This window comes from Corythoichthys intestinalis, chromosome 22 (genome assembly GCF_030265065.1).
Source record: "Corythoichthys intestinalis isolate RoL2023-P3 chromosome 22, ASM3026506v1, whole genome shotgun sequence".
Taxonomy (NCBI): Eukaryota; Metazoa; Chordata; class Actinopteri; order Syngnathiformes; family Syngnathidae; genus Corythoichthys; species Corythoichthys intestinalis.
The window spans coordinates 6,072,762-6,093,213 of NC_080416.1; the positions used below are offsets into that span (position 1 = coordinate 6,072,762).

Genomic DNA, 20,452 nt, shown 5'->3' on the forward strand with positions numbered 1-20,452 from the left:
AAAGTTAATATGTTAATAATAACAAGCAATAGGAGCATTATTTCCACATCAACTGAGGACATGAATACAAAACATTTCCTCCACCATTTCTCTCAACACCCCCACTTGTTCTAATGTTGATGGCCTTTTTAACAACCAAATGAACTTTTAAATTTCAAAAATAACACTGTCAAACTTTTTCAATTTTAACTTTGTTACAGGTTTTGTCATGAGATCAGCTATCATGTCATCCGTTGTCAATCAGGTAGCACTCCGCATCTCCTCTTTTGAGTGCGACTCCACTGCACCGGGTACCATCTGCCAACTCGACGCTGTGGTTCTCTGGTTTGAACGTCTGCTAGAAGCTTTTGAATTTGGTCTCGTCATTAATGATATGAGATGTCGCTACCGGCGTGGTCAAAGGTCTGACTGAAGAGCGTCACAACCTAAAAAATGTCACCGCCTTCGAATGGCTAGTCACAAAAGCCATCGACTATGCGGGAAATGAAGACAACTCCAAGCAACAAGATTTGTCCTAAAAGCTCCCTGCTTTTATGAAGCGAAACAAAAGTTTGCGTGGGACTAATGCGCATGAACAAAACGCGAATGCGATCTTCAAACAATATATTGTGCAGGCCATGTTGTGGTTTGTGTTGGGTTCATATTTAGTCTCCTGTTATAACAGCTGTTTTTCCTCTCAAGAGTCCAGAGAAGCTCGCCGAGCTCCCAACCAACTTAGTTAGATTTATGTCATCCAAAATTGGCAAGAAATACAGGCAGGGAGGTATGTTTAGTCTTTCTGGAGAGAAGCTGGCACCAGATGTACAGCTCAAAATGCTCAGCTAGATCAGCTTGTTCTGAACACTGCTACTCCTTTATTCGATCAGGGGTAGGAGCAAATGAACATCCAATACATTCAATTGTGACTGGGCATGGTTATAGATGACTGAACTGCCCTCAGAGCTTGATTGATATGACCATTGATTGATCAACTCAAGACTTCCAGACACTCTCTCATCATAGAGTGGTGACATACAGTCAAGGGCGTAGGTTTGGTCTCAACATTGGTAGGGACAAAATAACGGCATAACTTGCATGTACACATTTTGCTGGGGACGAGACATTAATCAGACCAAACAGATTGGGTTCACAGGGTCAGGACTCCATTTCTCATGAATATTAACCTAATTAATTGATAGGCTAATTGATCAATGCCAAATAAATCTGTATTGACTTGTACTGACTTTCATACAGTGCCTCGCAAAAGTATTGGGCCCCCTTGAATCTTGCAACCTTTCGCCACATTTCAGGCTTCAAACATAAAGATATGAAATTTAATTTTTTTGTCAAGAGTCAACAACAAGTGGGACACAATCGTGAAGTGGAACAACATTTATTGGATAATTTAAACTTTTTTAACAAATAAAGAACTGAAAAGTGGGGCGTGCAATATTATTCGGCCCCTTTACTTTCAGTGCAGCAAACTCACTCCAGAAGTTCAGTGAGGATCTCTGAATGATCCAATGTTGTCCTATGATGATAAATAGAATCCACTTGTGTGTAATCAAGTCTCCGTATAAATGCACCTGCTCTGTGATAGTCTCAGGGTTCTGTTTAAAGTGCAGAGAGCATTATGAAAACCAAGGAACACACCAGGCAGGTCCGAGATACTGTTGTGGAGAGGTTTAAAAGCCGGATTTGGATACAAAAAGATTTCCCAAGCTTTAAACATCTCAAGGAGCACTGTGCAAGCCATCATATTGAAATGGAAGGAGCATCAGTCCACTGCAAATCTACCAAGACCTGGCCGTCCTTCCAAACTTTCTTCTCAAACAAGGAGAAAACTGATCAGAGATGCAGCCAAGAGACCCATGATCACTCTGGATGAACTGCAGAGATCTACAGCTGAGGTGGGAGAGTCTGTCCATAGGACAACAATCAGTCGTACACTGCACAAATCTGGCCTTTATGGAAGAGTGGCAAGAAGAAAGCCATTTCTCCAAGATATCCATAAAAAGTCTCGTTTAAAGTTTGCCACAAGCCACCTGGGAGACACACCAAGCATGTGGAAGAAGGTGCTCTGGTCAGATGAAACCAAAATTGAACTTTTTGGCCACAATGCAAAACGATATGTTTGGCGTAAAAGCAACACAGCTCATCACCCTGAACACACCATCCCCACTGTCGAACATGGTGGTGGCAGCATCATGATTTGGGCCTGCTATTCTTCAGCAGGGACAGGGAAGCTGGTTAAAATTGACGGGAAGATGGAGGCAGCCAAATACAGGAACATTCTGGAAGAAAACCTGTTGGTATCTGCACAAGACCTGAGACTGGGACGGAGATTTATCTTCCAACAGGACAATGATCCAAAACATAAAGCCAAATCTACAATGGAATGGTTCAAAAATAAACGTATCCAGGTGTTAGAATGGCCAAGTCAAAGTCCAGACCTGAATCCAATCGAGAATCTGTGGAAAGAGTGTTCACAAACACTCTCCATCCAACCTCACTCACTGAGCTCGAGCTGTTTTGCAAGGAAGAATGGGCAAGAATGTCAGTCTCTCGATGTGCAAAACTGATAGAAACATACCCCAAGCGACTTGCAGCTGTAATTGGAGCAAAAGGTGGCGCTACAAAGTATTAACGCAAGGGGGCCGAATAATATTGCACGCCCCACTTTTCAGTTTTTTATTTGTTAAAAAAGTTTAAATTATCCAATAAATGTTGTTCCGCGTCACGATTGTGTCCCACTTGTTGTTGATTCTTGACAAAAAAATTAAACTTCATATCTTTATGTTTGAAGCCCGAAATGTGGCGAAAGGTTGCAAGATTCAAGGGGGCCGAATACTTTTGCAAGGCACTGTATGTAATAATAATAATAATAATAATACATTTTATTTCTAGAGCGCTTTTCAGATACACAAAGACGCTTCACAAGAGGCATGGAATTACAGTACGATAAAAAGGTATTAAAAGGATTAAAAACTTAAAAGCACAATAAAAAGAGGTAAAAAATATGACAGCTAGGGGTTATGGTGGGTAAGATAGAGTGAACAGGTGTGTTTTCAGTCGAGATTTGAAAAGTGATAGAGTAGATGTGTTGCGGAGATCAGGGGGTAGGGAGTTTCAGAGCTGGGGGGCGCAATGACTAAAAGCTCTGGAACCAAAGGTGGAGAGGCGGACACGGGGGACGGAGAGGGGGGGAAAAGTGGTAGGGCGAAGTGAACGGGTTGGATTGTTTGGATGGAGAAGATCGCAAAGGTAGGGAGGGGCCAAGGCATGGAGTATTTTGAAGGTGATGATGAGGATTTTGTAATTGATTCTTTGTTTGACGGGAAGCCAGTGAAGTTGACGGAGGATGGGGGTAATGTGGTGTGTTGCGGGGGTTCGTGTGATGAGGCGTGCTGCTGAGTTCTGGAGGAGCTGCAGTTTCTGGAGGGACTTATTAGGGAGACCGAAGAGCAGTGAGTTACAATAATCGAGCCGGGTGGTTATTAGATTACAGACCAGGGTGGAAGCGATATGGCGGGTGAGAGAAGGGAGGAGGCGAGAAATGTTGCGAAAGTGGAGATAGGCTGATCTGGTGATGCTGTTGATATGTGACCGGAAGGAAAGTGTGCTGTCGAGGATGACACCCAGACTCTTAACCTGAGATGAAGGAGAGATCGGTAAATTGTTGATTGTAATAGAGAACTTATGGACATTAGAGAGTGTTGCGGTGGTACCAACCAAGAGGACTTCTGTTTTGGAGCTGTTAAGTAGGAGGAAGTTGGAGGAGAACCAGGAGTTAATGTCATCTAAGCAGAGGGTGAGGGAGGAAGGTGGGAGGGAGGCGGTTGGTTTTGAGGATATGTAGAGCTGGGTGTCATCCGCGTAACAGTGAAAGTGAATGTTGTGTTTGCGGAAAATGGAACCGAGGGGTAGAATGTAGATGATGAAGAGAAGCGGCCCCAGGACCGAGCCCTGGGGCACGCCAGAGGAGACAGGGAGGGAACTGGATTGATGGGGGCCAAGTTTGACGAATTGTGTGCGGTTGGACAGGTAGGAAGTGAACCAGGAAAGGGGTGTGTGGGTGATACCAATGGAGGAGAGTCGGTCGAGAAGGATTGAATGGGAAATTGTGTCGAAGGCGGCAGTGAGGTCGAGGAAGACGAGAATTGATAATAAACCGGAGTCGGATGCTGTGAGGAGGTCGTTTGTAATTCTAAGTAGGGCTGTTTCGGTGCTATGGAGGGGGCGGAAACCGGATTGAAAGTGCTCGTAAATGTCATTGGTAATTAGGTGGTTATGAAGTTGGGATGCAACAGTTTTTTCAAGAATTTTGGAAATGAAAGGTAGGTTGGAGATTGGGCGGAGATTATAGAAGTTGGTTGGATCCAGGTTAGGTTTCTTTAGAATAGGTGTGATGGAAGCAGTTTTGAGGGATGGAGGGACTACACCGGATGTAAGTGAAGAGTGAATGATGGTGGTGATGAGGGAAGACAAGTTTTTATGAGGGCAGTGGGAAGAGGATCAAGGTGACAGGTAGTGGATTTGGATTTGGTGATGATGTCAGAGATAGCCGGGATTGAAGGAAGGATAAATGAAGAGAGGGTGCTAATGAGGGGAACATGAAAGGGAACAGGGTCAGTCCCAGAAACTGCAGCTCCGGAGTGGGTCAGGGATTGGTGAATGTCAGTGATTTTCGTGGAGAAGAATGTCAGGATGGCTTCACAAAAATTAGCAGAAAATATGTGACGAGGGAGTGGATCGGGAGGCTTAGTGAGTTTGGCTAAAAGTGAGTACAGGCCTTTAGAGTTGTGTTGATTAGCTGAGATGAGACTGGAATAGTAAGTTGATTTGGCTGCTTTGATTTGGTCCTTGTATAAACTGAGTTGTGCACAGTACATTTCTTTGTGTATTGATAGTCCAGTTTTCTTGTACAGGCGTTCGAGCTGACGGTTTCGTGACTTAAACAGGCGGAGAGCAGGGGTGAACCAGGGCGCGGATTGGGTGAAAGAAACAGAACGGGTTTTTAGGGGGGCGTGGTAGTTCAGGAGTGAGTGGAGATGGGTATTGTAGTGGGACACTAAATCGGCAGGTGAAATGGTGGAGTTTGTGGGAGGGAGGTTGTCAATGTCACAAGAGAGTGCTTGGGTGTTAATGGTCTCGGTCTTGCGAAATGAAATTGATCTGGGGAGGATAATTTTTGAATAGGGGATCTTGAGACTGAAAGTAACTAGGGAGTGGTCAGAGTATAGTAATGGGTGGGGGGTGCAGTCAGAAGGGGTGGAGCCAGAGCAGCAAACCAAGTCCAAAATGTGTCCTTTGTTGTGAGTGGGAAAGTTGATGCATTGTGTTAAACCGAGGCTGTCAAGGCAAGAGATGAAATCTTTTGTGAAGGGATTATTTTGATTGTCAAGATGAATGTTGAAGTCGCCAAGGATGATAATAGTTTGACAGAGGGAAAAAAGATGGATGACCAGTTGTGAAAAATCAAGTAGAAAATCCTTGTTAGGTTTAGGCGGCCGGTATATAGTGGTAATTGTTGTGGGAGAACGACCAGGCAAGAGTGAGGCGGAGTATTCAAAAGATGTGAGAATGGGGCTATCAGGTACAGGTAGCAACCTCCAGTTATCACGGTAGATGGATGCAATTCCGCCACCACGACCAAAGTTACGTGGTTGACACGTGTAGGTGAATCCAGGTGGAGTAGACTGATTCAGTGGGGTGAAATCCTTGGGCTGCTGCCATGTTTCGGTTAGACAGAGAATATCCAGTTTATGGTCACTTATGAGGTCATGAATAAGATGGTCTTTATTTGAGAGAGAGCGAATGTTGAGCAAGCCGAATTTAATACTGGTATCAGTGTGCTTATGAGGAAGGATCGGAGGCATTAATTTAATATGGGATAGGTTGTTGATGTTTGCTCTTTTGTGGGTAGGATGGGCACGCGTGGGTCTTACACAAATAATGGTTGGAATTGGAAAAACAAAAGTGTGGGAGTGTAATGGCGAAAAGTTCCAGGTGGGGGAGCTAGGGCCAGTGGTATGCTGTGACGGTGCAGCGAAAGAGAGAGAGGGAGAATGCGAAGGCAATGGGGTAGTGACGGGATCTCTCGTTCACTTGAGTAAACGAATCCATTCCGGTTCGTTCAGTAAAAAGATTCGTTCAAACGAATCGTTCAACAAATCGTTCGCCCCCCTCATCTCCCTCCCCGCCCAAATGAATCGTTCGGTTAGTGAACGGGAAGTGACGTTGCCGAACGAATCACCAAAGACCGCTTCGCAGTATAACTGAACGGGAAGTGACATTGCTTGGTCCCTCCCTCTCTTGCACATTGACCACTCGTCGTAGTTTCAGAAATGAGTGACAGGCGATATCATTCTGCTTTCACAGACACAGACAGCCTCGTCTCCCTCCCGCTGCTCCAAAAGCGAGGGAGAACTTCCGCGTCGTCTGTCCTAGTTCTATGGGCTCAAAGTCATGGCTCGTGCTTGCATTTCGATTTAGGACACGGTTAAACATTTTCCTTTTGAGGGGGAAGTGGGGGTTTGGGGTCGGGGGCGCACGGACTTTCTTTAGCATGATCTTGCTCACATATACAATGCTGCTGCTTCTACCAGCCAACGCGGCATGCTTGCTGTCACGAAAATAAAAATAAATCGAAAGTTTAATTCCTAAATATGGAACGACCAACACATCATATTTTCTCTCGCTCTGTTGTATTTTTGTTTTTTATTATTAAGACGATCGTATTGAATTTTTGCACTGGTATTAATAAATAAAATAATCCGGTCAGCTCCCCTGTCGTCCCCGCATCTCAGCTCGTCAAATGCTGACGAGAAATAATTGTTTGCTCTTTATGATGTCGCCTTTCTACTCTCATTAGTCTGTTAAGAAAAATGTAGACATATTGCGACTTCTCCCGTGTCCGCGCGCTTTGTTTTGGGCGCTTGAGTAGCACATGATGGACGGATTGACATAATTTGTCAAACCAACCGACACCCTCTGACACGGGGGGGGAAACACTCGGAAAAAATTGACATGTATATACAGTTTCATTGCAAATCAGTATTGTGGTGATCATACTAAATATTCTTTTTTTTCTGTGCACATATGAGGTAAATATCGCTGTCATGAAGCCTCCATATAGTGACAGTTCTCTGCCCGCTTCACTGCCGTCACTGCCTCGTAGCTACGCGTGTTTTAAATTACTGTAAATTTGATAGTATATCGTCATAGGTACAGTCCCGAGTCTGTTGAGAAAAGTAGAACACTAAACCATGCTCGCTAGATTTGTGCGGTGTTTTTGTCTGTTTGAGCAGCATTTGATAGGCTCCACGTTAACAAATATGTGACAAAGTCATTTCCTTTCATTTTATGACTCGTTCACCGCATAGTCATTACTGGAAAGTCAAGTTAGCAGCAAGCTAGGTCAGGAACCGGAGGACCGAATCACTGAACGGGAAGTGACAAAACTCAGTCTTTCCCCCCTGCCTGCACGCTTGCTGCTTATTTGGCCACACGTGGGAATGAGTGACAGACGCCTTGATTCTGTTTCCGCTCCCTCCCCTGCACGCAATGAGGCTGGCGTCTGATTGGTCGTGTGCGATGTCAGAAGACGCTGCCGCTTGCTCAACGCCCTCCCACGCAGCGAACAAGCGCCACCAACTTCATAGAACGAATCAGTGCAGATGGTGATTAGTTCGGTCTCGTTCACCCAAACAATTCGTTCAAAAAGAACGAATCGTTCGCGACCGATACAACACTACAATGGGGTCGGAAAGGGAGGGGTATCGGTTCAGATGATACACGGTTTGATTCAAACCATTGTTTTCAAAAACTATTAAGGAAACATTTAGAAAATTTCCAGAATAAATGTCTGGATTTTTGAGCAAATTAAAATTGCAAGATTTGAACATAAATTATATGAACATACACTGAGGCAAATAAGTATTTAGTCAACCACTAATTGTGCAAGTTCTCCTACTTGAAAATATTAGAGAGGCCTGTGCTGAAGGAATGTGGGAAAAAAAAAACAGAAAATCACATTGTTTGACTTTTAAATCATTTATTTGCAAATCATAGTGGAAAATACAGTAAGTATTTGGTCAATATCAAAAGTTCATCTCAGTACTTTGTTGGCAATAACGGAGGCCAAACGTTTTCTGTAACTCTTCACAAGCTTTTCACACACGGTTGCTGGTATTTTGGGCCATTCCTCCATGCAGATCTCCTCTAGAGCAGTGATGTTTTGGGGCTGTCGTTGGGCAACACGGACTTGCAACTCCCTCCTCACCCCGTGGCGTCAAAATGATAACAAGAACGGGGAGCAAAAATCCCAGAACCACACGGGGGACCTAGTGAATGACCAACACAAATTTGTTCATAATCTCTAAACTACCCACGAATTCAAGAAACATAACATTTGTCCTCAGAAAACTCAAAATTCTCTGTCTAAAAAAAAAACACACTCGGGTTTTGCAGGTTAGCAATTCACAGTTTAAGTTATGCTAACTCTGATGCAGGTCAGCCTTTCAGTAGCAAAATTAGTGGTGTTTTCCCCACTTCCACAACATTGACGTATTTTTACATGGCTGACAGCGGCTGCTGCTGCTGTATAATAATATTATGTATAACAATCTCTAAACTATCCATGAATGCAAAAAAAAAAAAAAAAAAACATTTGTCCTAAGAACACTTAATATTCTCTGTCTAAATAAAGAAATTAGATATGACAAAAAAAACCCTATTTAGGGATAAACAATTAAAAATGGGGCCTTCCTTCCTACATGATAGGGATTTCTTTGTGTCAATCGGAAACTATCAGTCAGAACGAACCAAATTCACGTGTGGAGTCCCTCAAGGGTCAATTCTTGGACCACTCTTATTCAACATCTATATGCTTCCGTGAGGTCAGATAATGGAACAGTATGACATCTCCTATCACGCCTATGCAGATGACACACAACTGTACATTTCTGTGTCCCCACATGATTATAGTCCCTTAGTCTCCCTGAGTAAATGCATTCATCAAATCAATGAATGGATGTGCCAGAATTTTCCCCAGTTAAATGTGGAGAAGACAGAGGTGATCATTTTTGGGCCAAAAAAGGAAAGGTCAAAGATAAGCAGGCAACTTAGCACTATGTCACTTACAGCTACAAATCAAGTCAGAAACCTTGGCGTAATTATTGACTCAGACCTAAAATTTGATAGCCATCTAAAGTCCGTCGCTAAATCCGCTTATTACCACCTGAAAAAATATGACCAGAATTAAGGGGCTTCTGACTCAACAAGACATGACATCAACAAAACTCATGCATGCATTCATTTTCAGCAGATTGGACTATTGCAACGGTATATTTACAGGTCTTGATAAAAAAATCAGTCAGGAAGCTGCAGCTAGTACAGAATGCTGCAGCCAGAGTCCTCACAAATACAAGGAAGCTGGACTACATTACACCGGTTTTGAAATCGCTACACTGGCTACCAGTGAGTCAAAGGATAGACTATAAAATACTACTGCTCGTCTCCAAAACACTTAATGGCCTTGGACCAAAATACATGCTTGACTTGTTAGATTCCTATGAGACATCTAGACCCCTAAGGTCGTCTGGAACCGGTCTTCTGCATGTTCCAAGAACCAAGCAGGGTGAGGCAGCATTTAGTTATTATGCTCCTCACCTCTGGAACAAGTTACCCGAAGGTCTGAAGTATGCTCAAACTGTTAGCTCTTTTAAATCAGGGCTAAAAACGCTTTTGTTTAGCACTGCATATCCTTAACTGCCTATATATTTCAATCTACTTGCTTTCTATTCCTCTTGTGCTTATCCCCATTGCTGATTTCAATTATTATTAGTAGTAGTAGTTTTTGTTTTATTTATTTTTCATTCTATTTGTGATTAAATGCGATCTTTTGTCTTGGTTTTTACGTAGTATTGATTTAAATGTGATTTTTATGATCTTCATGTGATGTAAAGCACTTTGAATTGCCTTGTGTTGAATTGTGCTATATAAATTTGTCTTGCCTTGCCTTCCTTGAGGAAAAACACGACTGCTTTTGTCCACAAACTCAACAAAAATGAAAGCTCCTTTGCGCTGCTTTCAGGTTCACAGGAATAAAATAAAAATTAACATCGGGGTCAAATTCGGTTCACGGCATTTCTCAGTTTTATTAACATAAAAACAGTAGAAAACACATACAGGACACCTCTCTAAGCAGCCTCCTACTCGAATTTTGGAGGTTAGAAAATTCACACAATTTAATGTTATGTTACCTCTGATGCAGGTCAGACTTTCAGAAGCAAAATTAGTGGCGTTTTCCCCACCTCCACAACATTGACGTCTTTTGACATGACTTACAGTGGCTTCTCCTGCTGCCCGGAAAAAAAAAAAAAAAAAAATCGAATGTCCCGACACTTCAAAGGGGACAGAGGAGGCGGTATGTTGTCGACATGTTGTATTTCTGTCGGGGCTGTGTGTATGTGGAGGTTCAAGTCATCAGCCAATCAAATGTGCGTTTGAGGAAAAAAAAACATGGATTGCCACATTTAGTGTTTGAAAAAAAGGTTAAATCTAAGTCCGAACACAATAAAAATAATTCACGTTGTTATGGTAGGGTCAATTCTATCCTTACAACATATGGGAAGACAATCTAAATGACCTACAGTATATAACTGAAGTCATGATATAATGCAAATACGGTTGGCGGGGACAATTTGAGCATCCTGAAAAGTTGCTAGTGTTATGTCCCTACCATCCCGAAGCAAACCTAGGCCCTTGCATACAGTCAGTTCAAAAGTACAAGAACTGTGCCACATATAAAGATCACTGGAACAGTTTCATCTGGAATTAATGTATGAGGAAACATCAAATAACATGTACAATTTCCCCAACATATATATATATATATATATCCATCCAAGAAGTTTCTTTGTTCCTGCAACCTGGCCAACAGAATGGCTCCCACAACCTAAGAAGTGGGGTGCCTCTGCCCTAAACCTTACAACTAGGGTTGGGATTCTCTGGCATGAAGCCGATTCGATATGTATCTAGATACAAAGGTTACGATTCGATTAAAAAACGATACATTTTTAAGGCCGAGCGATTCGATACAGTGTAAGAACGATACGGTTCGATAGAGCGAAAACGATACGATCGTAAATATTTGTTGTGTTTGTACAGTATTTTAAACATATAAAAAGACCACGTTTCTAATATAGCAAAATTAAACAACAAAATTTCATACCAATGTTATGTTTTATTTTTTTATGGAAAAAAATTAAAATAAATAAGGCTTACTATATGACCGTCATTTTGTTGGATGGGATTGATAATAAAATAAAACTCAAGTGACAGACAACAATAAAGTGCAGTCATTCAATTAAGGTATTTCCTGGTGTTTTGAACACAAGAGGTAAGTAATTTAAGTGCAAACTTTCAACGTAAACATCAATTATATGCAGCAGCTCTAGAAAAAAAAAAAAAGAATTAAACCTGCTAGTGTTATCATAAATAAATAATACATTATGCTTTACCACTGGTATAATTGGGGTAATAAAAACATGGCATTTTAGACAGACAGGTCAATAATCATTACTTTAACCTAATACACAGCAAAGTCATTCACTCATGCCTGTGCTTCCTCATTTTTTTATTCCTCATCACTGTCCATATCTTTTTTGAAGGGCAGATTTTTCTTGAGGAAGATCAACTAATCCACATGTTCATATTTAAGAAGACTGTGTTTCGTGGAAACAATATGCCGCCCTTTCCACCATTGTAGTGGGTTATTTTTCAGGGTTAAAAACTCACAATCTCTGTACCGCTCCACACTTCACACAAGCTCTGTCCCATGCGAACAGATCTGGCTGCCTTCATCACTTCGAAGTCGGACTTTTGTTTTCCTGGGTGCGTTGAAAATCAATCGCTGCGCGTCGCTGGCGTCGGTGATCACATTCTCCATTGTTTTTAGCATGTTGCTTCGTTGCCACAACTAGTTTCATTTTGGGCTGTGAAGAAAATGCTACGGAGCGTGCGTGACAGTGGTTTCGTTAGCTCTCGCGTTGTTATGACATGCCCGTGACGATCGGGTAATGACGGCGACTAGTAGCGGTTCTGCCGAAATGCATGGGAAGTAACTTGTGGCAACCACGACTGTGAGTAGTGCTTGTCCATATTATATCATGCGTGCGGTCTCGATCTAAGTGCGCTGTGTGGTGAATGACACAAGCGCAGCATGTGAAGTAAAAGCTAAATTATTATCATATTAAGCAATGCATTGAACTAGGCATTAGAAGCGGATTCTTGCGCTCGCGATAGCCGAATTCTATCTCTACTATCGGTTCATTGAATATTTAATGGCTAATTACTGTTGAATGGTAACTTTACTGTCGATACATCTGTATGTCTCACCTGGAAAACCGGATATCCGGTCGTATCGGTTTATCGTTCTCAAGCTTACAACATATCATTATAATTGATGCATCAATTGGATCTTAAAAAACACCAAATCAAGCACAAAAGTCCACATGACACAAATGGCCCAATTGGACAAGAAATCCAGTCTTTTCGTGCTTGCGTTGGAACATCGCAATCATCTTCCAACACCTGCAAGAAGAAGAGGACAAGAAATATTGACTCCTTCTTCAAAGAAGAACACAGCGATCGGGTTGGACTTACCATGTGAAGGGGTCTCACTCGGGAGCGGGCTCGGCTGAAGGGGGGGCTCGGCGGTAGGAGAAGCGGCCTCGGGAACGCTCTCGAAGGAAGATTGCTCAGAATTGGCTGCCAAAAGGCAATAAAATCAAAAGATTTGGTGAAGGTCAGACCTCCGCCTTGGCTTTGTTTAGCTCCAAGGAAAGATTTTGACTTACCAGCTTGGGTGTATTTAGCTGCAAGCAAAAGACACAAGCAAAGTTGTTGTCACCGGCAACTAAAGAAATTGCTGACATAGTAAACGTCCCTTACCTTTTCTGAATTTGAAAACGACGACGACAATGATGATTGCGAGGGCTATGAGCACCAAAGGGACAGTGACGGCCAACGCCGTCTTCCTCCTTTCTTCCGCTTCATAAAGGAACAGAGGTGAGTCTTCATTTGACGAGAACAGAAGCATGCGACTCACCTTCAATGCGTTCGTTGCTCAGGATTTTCGCGTGGTCCAGTGGGACAATGACGTCCTCCGGGACGCCGGCCGGCTGGAAGATGCACTCGTACTTGGCGTCGGCGTCCAACGCTTTGAGGACGGCGGTGGTCTGGAAGGTCCCGTCGTGGTTGGGGAGGGTCTCGCCCATCTCCACGTCCTCAAAGAGCTCCTCGCCGTCCTTCTTCCAAAACAGGGCGGCCTCCCTGGGGTAGAAACCCGTGGCGTGGCAGGTCACTGGCGACCGCGACGTCTTCTGCAGCAGGGAGATCCGCGGAAGCTCTGGACGAAAAATGCAGAGTGTACTGACTAAACCCGATTCTCAGTCTGATACTGAATGACATTAAGGAGTTTGTGATGACGTGCGCCCAGTGTAGATGAAGAAGCGTAGCATACACAGCGAGTCCATTTCTCTTATCCAATAGTTCATTTTGGTGGCATCTTGTAACTTAACTCAAATGCTCTTTATCCAAATAAAAGTAACAAACCAAAAGACTCAAAAAACGTATTCATAACGGAACAAACAAAATGAGTACATTCGTTTTAAGCACAATGAAGCTACAGTCAAAATTGTTTTGCCCTCCTAACGAGCAACACCTGCGAAATCATTAGCTGTCATTTTAAGCGTACCGGGGCTGAAGATAATCCGGGTCAGTGGAAAGACATGATTTACAGCCCCTAGTGGTAAGGAGTAAAATTACAAATAATAACACTAATAAGTCAGGAATATGGCTCATACACAGAGAATAGTTTAGGACAAAAGATGGTGAAAGTGTGTGAGGAGAAAGAGGGACAGGAAAAGAAGAAACAACGAGTAAAGTGTGAGATGGGAAAATATCTAAGGGGCAAAGATAAAAAGGATGCATGGTTGAGACAATCTACAAGAGAAGCAAACACGTAGGGAATGTGTGAGAGGACAAACGAAGATTGAAGGAGAAAACAGACATAACCAAGACAAAATGTGTGAAAGGACCAAAAAACGGAATGAACAAAAGATGTTGAGAGAGGGAAAAGATGGTTAAAACTTGGGAGCAAAAATTTAGAAAGACTGTGGGAGTAAAAAAAAAAAAGAAGGGCTCATAAGTCATATGAAAGAAAAAATATGGAGAGAACACGTGAGAGGACCAACGATGAAAAGAATGTGTGAGATGAAAAATGATAGGAGAAAATGAACATGTGAGAGGAAAAAAGATATTGGGAAGAAATGAGAATGTAGGAGAGAAAAGATGGATGGAAAGCATGAGAGGACAAAAGATGGAGGGAAGAGGTGGAGAAGGGAAAGGGTTAAACAAGGAAAGGCTGTCGTGGGAGTCAACTTCCTGTAGGAGGCGGCGGTGTGCAAAGATTGTACCTGTTCTCATGAGGAAGTCCCTCCCATTGTGAACGTGTCTCTTCAAGGAGGAAGGGCAAAGCTCAGTCATGTAATGCTTCTTCCATTGCTTAAGATTGTCTGATTGTTCCCACTTGTGTTTGGTGACGACAGCTTGCGGCTTGACCGCGATCCACCTCAGTCCCTTCAAATCAAACGATATAAAGTCTTCTCCGTCGTAAGCGTAGTGTTGCCAACCGTCCACCTCGCCGGTCTCATCGTCCCATTCGCAGCCATACATCACCTGGAACATGTGAACACCTGAGAGAAAGGCACGTGACGGCGTGTCCAGAGATAAGCCAACGTCTGCTGAAAAAGGCGACCAGCATACGAAATGTCTTGAAATGCTCCAAAGTTGGACGGCAACAAACCTCCAGTTTGGTTGAAGCGCTCTTTAGCAGTTTCAATGTTGACTTTGTGGACCTGCTCCTCGTGAATATTGATCTGTGTAACTCTCTCCCAGTAGTCCGGATCCTCAACTGTGATTTTGTTCATCCACTCCTGTTTGGGTCGATATTTCCTGCTCTTGCAGTCGTAGTGTGTAATCTGAACACCGTCAACATAACCCACCTCCAAGTACTCTGGGAAGCTTGGAATTCGAGACGACACAGTCTGGATATACTTGAGCGTGTGAATCACTGAAAGAAAAAGCAAAAACATTTGTCATCTGACATCCCAAAATCTTCTACTCATCTCATTTAAAAAGATTGGAACACAGCAACACCAGAAAACACTTTCACCAAACTCATCACCATTTATGTAGCCTTTCATTTAAAAAAGAACAGTGTCGTGTCCCATAAACTGGACATCAATTTACAAGCAAATACCTAGAAAAGTAATAAACCTACTCAATGAAACGAGGCGGATTGTGCATTTTATTCCTTCAAATTTGGAAGCCGCAGTGCATTGTGGGTCGAATCGCCATTTTGAGTGCTCACTTATTGTAAACAACTGAGCAGTGAGAATCGCCTTTGCTTTCATCATACTCTTTGATAAAATGGGACATTCGTGTTGTGTGAAAGGCTGCCATACTAAATCACACGACAAAAATGGCAGCAAAGTTGAGTAAGATTTTTTCGTTTTCCCTCTTGGAAAAGAGGTTATGGACAGCAGATTGAGGAACTCACAAAGCGGTGTCGGATGGCCTGGGTCGCAGCGGTGAAAGAAACGGAAGGGGATCACTTTCGACACCATATCTCCCTTCCTGCGTGTTTGATCTCGGCATTTTCAGAAAGGCAAGTCGGAGTTTTTTTTTTTTTTAAAGTATTGATACTGAATATGCTGTTTTTTTGCTTTCTAAAGTCGCTATTTTCTCATTGGCTAACCTTAGCTAGCTAGCCTCACTTGTAAACTCCAGGGAAAGAGCAGTGGAAATGGGTCAATCTGTTCGTGATTAATCAGTGTTTAATTTATTCAGTCATCGTTTATAAAACACTATAGAGTGAATGATTTGAAAGACAAAGGTAAACAGCAAAAATGCACAGAAATATCTATCAACGCGTGAGATTTCCTTTTGTGATATGAGAGATCTGATGGAATGGTAGCATGTCTGATTAAGTGTTTACGATTGTGAAATGCCATGGAAATATCCATTCTTACCTAGCTTTCTAAATACAACCTAATGTGATTGCAGATGAACCAGCTTATGAAATGATGGAGACTGACCCAGACTGGGCACCATCCCTACATCTGTGACACGCATCTGTTACACCGACAAACACTGCACGCTTTCAAGACGAAGTAGGCGTGAGCAGCTACGGAAAGAGACACTGCAAGCACCAGAGATGAGGGTCCAGCAGGATGCAAACATTGAAGAGCTGCAGACCAAGGAGGGACCATCTGAGCCTGGTGAAATAAACAGTCACCAACAGAATGAGGAGGGGACACCTGATGCTGGAGAAGAAAGTGGTCAGCTACAGACTGAAGAGGGGGACACATGAAGCTAGAGAAGGTGATCAGCTAATCATAGAGGATGAGACACACAACACCAATCAGGATGTGACACAGACTGTGATTAATGACTGTTTTGAAATTTTCACAGAAAACCCATCAAATCTGAAAGCACGTGCCCAAATGTTTTCCAGCTACAAGCACCACCACACTATGAAGTATTTAATATGTATTAGACCCAAGGGAGCCGTTTGTTTCTTATCAAAAGGCTGGGAAGGTGTACAAGTGACAAACATATAACCCAGAACTGTGACTTTCTTGATAATTTGTTACCTGGGGACATTGTCATGCCTGACAGAGGTTTTGACATACAATAATGTGTGGGCATGTAGTGTTCAGATTTCAAACTCCCAGCATTTACAAAAGGCCGCTGTCAGTTAGCAGCTAGAGATGTGGCGGAAAATAGGAGAACAGCACATTTGAGAATCCATGTTGAAAGGGTCATCGGAAATGTTTGTCAGAAGTATAAGATCTTAACAGGAACCATACCCATAAACATGATTCTTCCATGTGAAGGTGAAGAAGCCACAATGTTGGATAAGGTTGTCACTGTCTGCTGTGCCCTGACAAGCCAGTGCCCAACAGTAGTTTAGTACAATTAGTTTACTTTTCGTAGTGTTTGTACAAGCAGTTTTTTAAATACGTTTGTAGATGACTTAAACCTGTTTAATAAAGTATGTCAGTGACCATTTTGAAGTCTTCTTGACTGTTTGCCTCTCTTAGGTACATAAAGAACTAGTGTTGGTGTTGATAATGAAAAGTACTTTTTTTTTTACTAATTACATTCAAACAATTTTGTGGAGATAAACACTGAATATGAAATACGATGTTTGCTAACAAAACGAGAAGTTTGACAGTTTTACTTTTTTAGATATATGATTTTTACTAAAATTCTCAATCAAAACACAGCAGCAGCACAATGGTAAACAGAAAATAGCAATACAAGGATATATAAAACGTGCATATGAAGTAAAATAACACTAGTTGTAGAATAACGTGTTCAAGTAAATTTGTCCCACTTCACATAAGTCCTGCATTGAGAGAATTGCACATCTTTGCATGGCAATGTCAACACTGAAATCATACATTGTGCAATATACATGAATTTGCATGTCATTATGACAGTTCATTCACCTGTTTTAGTGATGCGATGTTTAAGATGATATTCAAGGTACAATTCAAGTTCAACAATGTTCAAGTAAGAGCTGTATCATGTTTCTGAGAGGAGCAACGAGAATGACGACTGTGTTGTCGCAGTCCTGCGGTCGAAATGCGGAGATCCTGTACCGACCCATTCATTAAATGTCCGTGAGCTTCGAGAGATTTATAGTTTTTATAATGTAAGCGCTGATACCATAAATCCAGCGATGAAGTTGGAGGCAGTAATGTTGCGTCGGAGCAACTCCTGTTCTGGTTTGTTTACATCCGTGGTACACTCAAAATGGCGCATGAGGGCGTGTCCGCTAGTTTGGGCACGTGACTGACAAAGACCGATTGGAAATGATTGGAACGTGGAAACATATATTTTTTTTACCCCTTAACAGGACTTCTAAGCTTGAATTCTTCCACTTGACATCTTGAGGTGAACTTTGAAGCGAGCGTTGCTTCGTAAAGTGCGTCACAGTCAAACAAGATGATGAGGAAATGAACTTACTGGGCTTGACGTTTTGAATTTGCACAGCCACAAGCAAAAGTGCCACTAACTCCTTCATCTTGCACATTTTTGCCTCCTTCTCAGTCCGACGTCGACCCTCGAATATCAGACAAAGTGTTCGAAGCGTTTACCTAAGCTGGGTTATAACGTTAATTTGCTTTCACTTTCGCCAACTAAGCCTTTCTGGGAAATCACGTGACCACGAATGGGCGGGAACCTACTTTAACACTTTAAATAACGAAACGAAATGATGCCGATACTGGAATGGTGTGAGGTTTTTAAAAATATATATATTTTTTTTAAATATCAACAATTTATTTTCCTTTAATACGAAATTACTGCAAACTTACTATTAGGGGTGGGAACCTCTGGGGATTCGCTACAAAGTTCCATGTGGCAATATAACAATTATCGATACATGGGTCAGGAAATATTTCTACACTATTTTACGATACAAAGAATAAACATAAAACACAAGCTTTTTCATCATTCTTCTGCAATATGAATTGAGTTTATCATTAGCAGATGTCCAATGGACCATGGATATTATCTGAAATTGAGGCTTGTCAGTCCCACAGCATGGCAAGTGGGCATTTGCATCTTGTTTTCGACACCAGCTTTTGCCTGTGTTCCGGGACCTGTGCGTCTGTAGTCATCCCTGCGCTGTCATATGTACTTTGCGTTCCAGCACCATATGATTTACAAATTAAGCACTGGCGATACATATTGCGATATAAAAAACTAGAAGAGTTTTCACTGGATGACTTGAAAAGCTGTGTTTCGTTGGGTCACCATGACCACACTTTATTCATAAAATACCGAATATTCCAGTCCCAGGGAGTCCTTCTGTGAATGATGAAGATTGCTGTATTTCAAATTAAGGGATCCAGGAGGCCAAGTAAATGTAAAAGCATCGTATGACATGTAAAAGCATAGCATAACAACAACTAGAAACTGCAATTTGTGGAGAAATTACTCTGGTGCTGTGCTGTGTGGATATACAGATCTTAGCCCCGCTCAGTTTAGTTTGGGGACATTTCGGGGACAATATCAGGTCACTCCCTGTTGATTTTGGGACATTTGGGGGACCATACCAAGTCATTTGGGAACATTTGGGGGGCGTGTCCTGGACCTGGTCATATTACGTCATTTGGGGACTTTTGGGGTGGTGTGTCCTGGTGATATTGTAACGACCCGCAGGTTAGTTCTGCCCCTGAGACAACAGCAAGAGGAGGCTGGACGAGGCTTTTCAGTTCACACACCTTGTTTTTTTAAATAAAAATGATAATAATAATAAAACAAGAAAAACAGGCTAAAAGAGGGTGTGTTAATCCTGGCTTGGGCCGGGCAATTTGAGCATTCTGAAAAGTTGCTAGTGTTATGTCCCTACCATCCCTAAGCAAACTTACGCCCTCGCATACAGTCAGTTCAAAAGCACAAGAACTGTGCAGCATACAATGAATGATCACTAGAACAGTTTCATCTGGAATTAATGTATGAGGAAACATCAAATAAAATGTTGTTCAATTTCCCTAACATTTATATACATACACCCAAGAACATTCTTTGTCCCTGCAACCTGGCCACTAGAATGGCCCCCACAACCTGAGAAATGAAGGTGCCTCTGCCGTGCAGCCTGCGATATATCATTCTCCTCGATATATCAATTTTATCCCATAAGTTCTTTTCGCGCTTGCGTTGGAACATCTTGATCGTCTTCCAGTGCCTTCAAGAAAAAGAGGACATGAAATATTGACACTACCTTCAAAGAAGAACACAGCGAGCGTGTCAGACTTACCGTGAAAAGGCGTCTCACTCGGGAGCCGGCTCGGCTAAAGGGGTCTCGGTGGTAGGAGAAACGGCCTCGGGAGCGCTCTCGGAGGAGGATTGCTCAGACTTGGCTGCAAAAGGCAAACAAATCGAAAGATTTGGGAGACGTCAGACCTCCACCTTGGTTTTGCTAACTTCCAAGGAAGTGACTCACCAGCTTGGGTGTATTTGGCTGCAATCAAAAGACATGAGCAAAGTGGTCATCATCGGCAACTAAAGAAATTGCTGACGGAGTAAACATTTCTTACCTTTTCTGAATTTGACGAGGACAATGACGATTGCGAGGGCTATGAGCACCAACGGGACAGTGGCGGCCAGCGCCGTCTTCCTCCTTTCTTCCGCTTCAAAAAGCAACAGAGGTGATGTTGTCTTCATTTGACGAGAACGGAAGCGTGCGACTCACCTTCAATGCGTTCGTTGCTCAGGATCTTCGCGTGGTCCAGCGGGACGACGACGTCCTCCGGGACGCCGGCTAGCTGGAAGACACACTCGTATTTGGCATTGGCGTCCACCACTTTGAGGTCGGTGGTGGTCTGGA

General features: G+C 42.6%; 1 protein-coding gene across 1 annotated transcript; it reads right to left on the reverse strand.

The window, feature by feature from the left end:
• Window positions 1-10,159: 10,159 nt before the first annotated feature.
• Window positions 10,160-20,261, reverse strand: LOC130910470 (class I histocompatibility antigen, F10 alpha chain-like). Its single transcript, XM_057827815.1, has 11 exons — window positions 20,163-20,261; window positions 20,069-20,086; window positions 19,883-19,985; window positions 18,085-19,810; window positions 14,852-15,118; window positions 14,463-14,741; window positions 13,094-13,393; window positions 12,937-13,035; window positions 12,843-12,860; window positions 12,649-12,753; window positions 10,160-12,576 (listed from the first exon to the last, which is right to left on the reverse strand). The coding sequence occupies exons 4-11, from the start codon at window positions 18,149-18,151 to the stop codon at window positions 12,563-12,565; spliced, it is 1,149 nt and encodes a 382-aa protein (XP_057683798.1). The 5' UTR covers window positions 18,152-19,810; window positions 19,883-19,985; window positions 20,069-20,086; window positions 20,163-20,261; the 3' UTR covers window positions 10,160-12,562.
• Between the last annotated feature and the right edge of the window lie 191 nt (window positions 20,262-20,452).

Bases quoted from the DNA above. Each gene is read 5' to 3' on its own strand.
- LOC130910470 (XM_057827815.1), bottom strand. From the start codon at position 18,151: ATGTGCAAGATGAAGGAGTTAGTGGCACTTTTGCTTGTGGCTGTGCAA. The intron at 13,394-14,462 runs GTACAATCTTTG...TTTTTCGTCCAG, and splicing joins GGACTTCCTCATGAGAACAG to AGCTTCCGCGGATCTCCCTG. The intron at 13,036-13,093 runs GTGAGTCGCATG...TCCTTTATGAAG, and splicing joins GAGCAACGAACGCATTGAAG to CGGAAGAAAGGAGGAAGACG.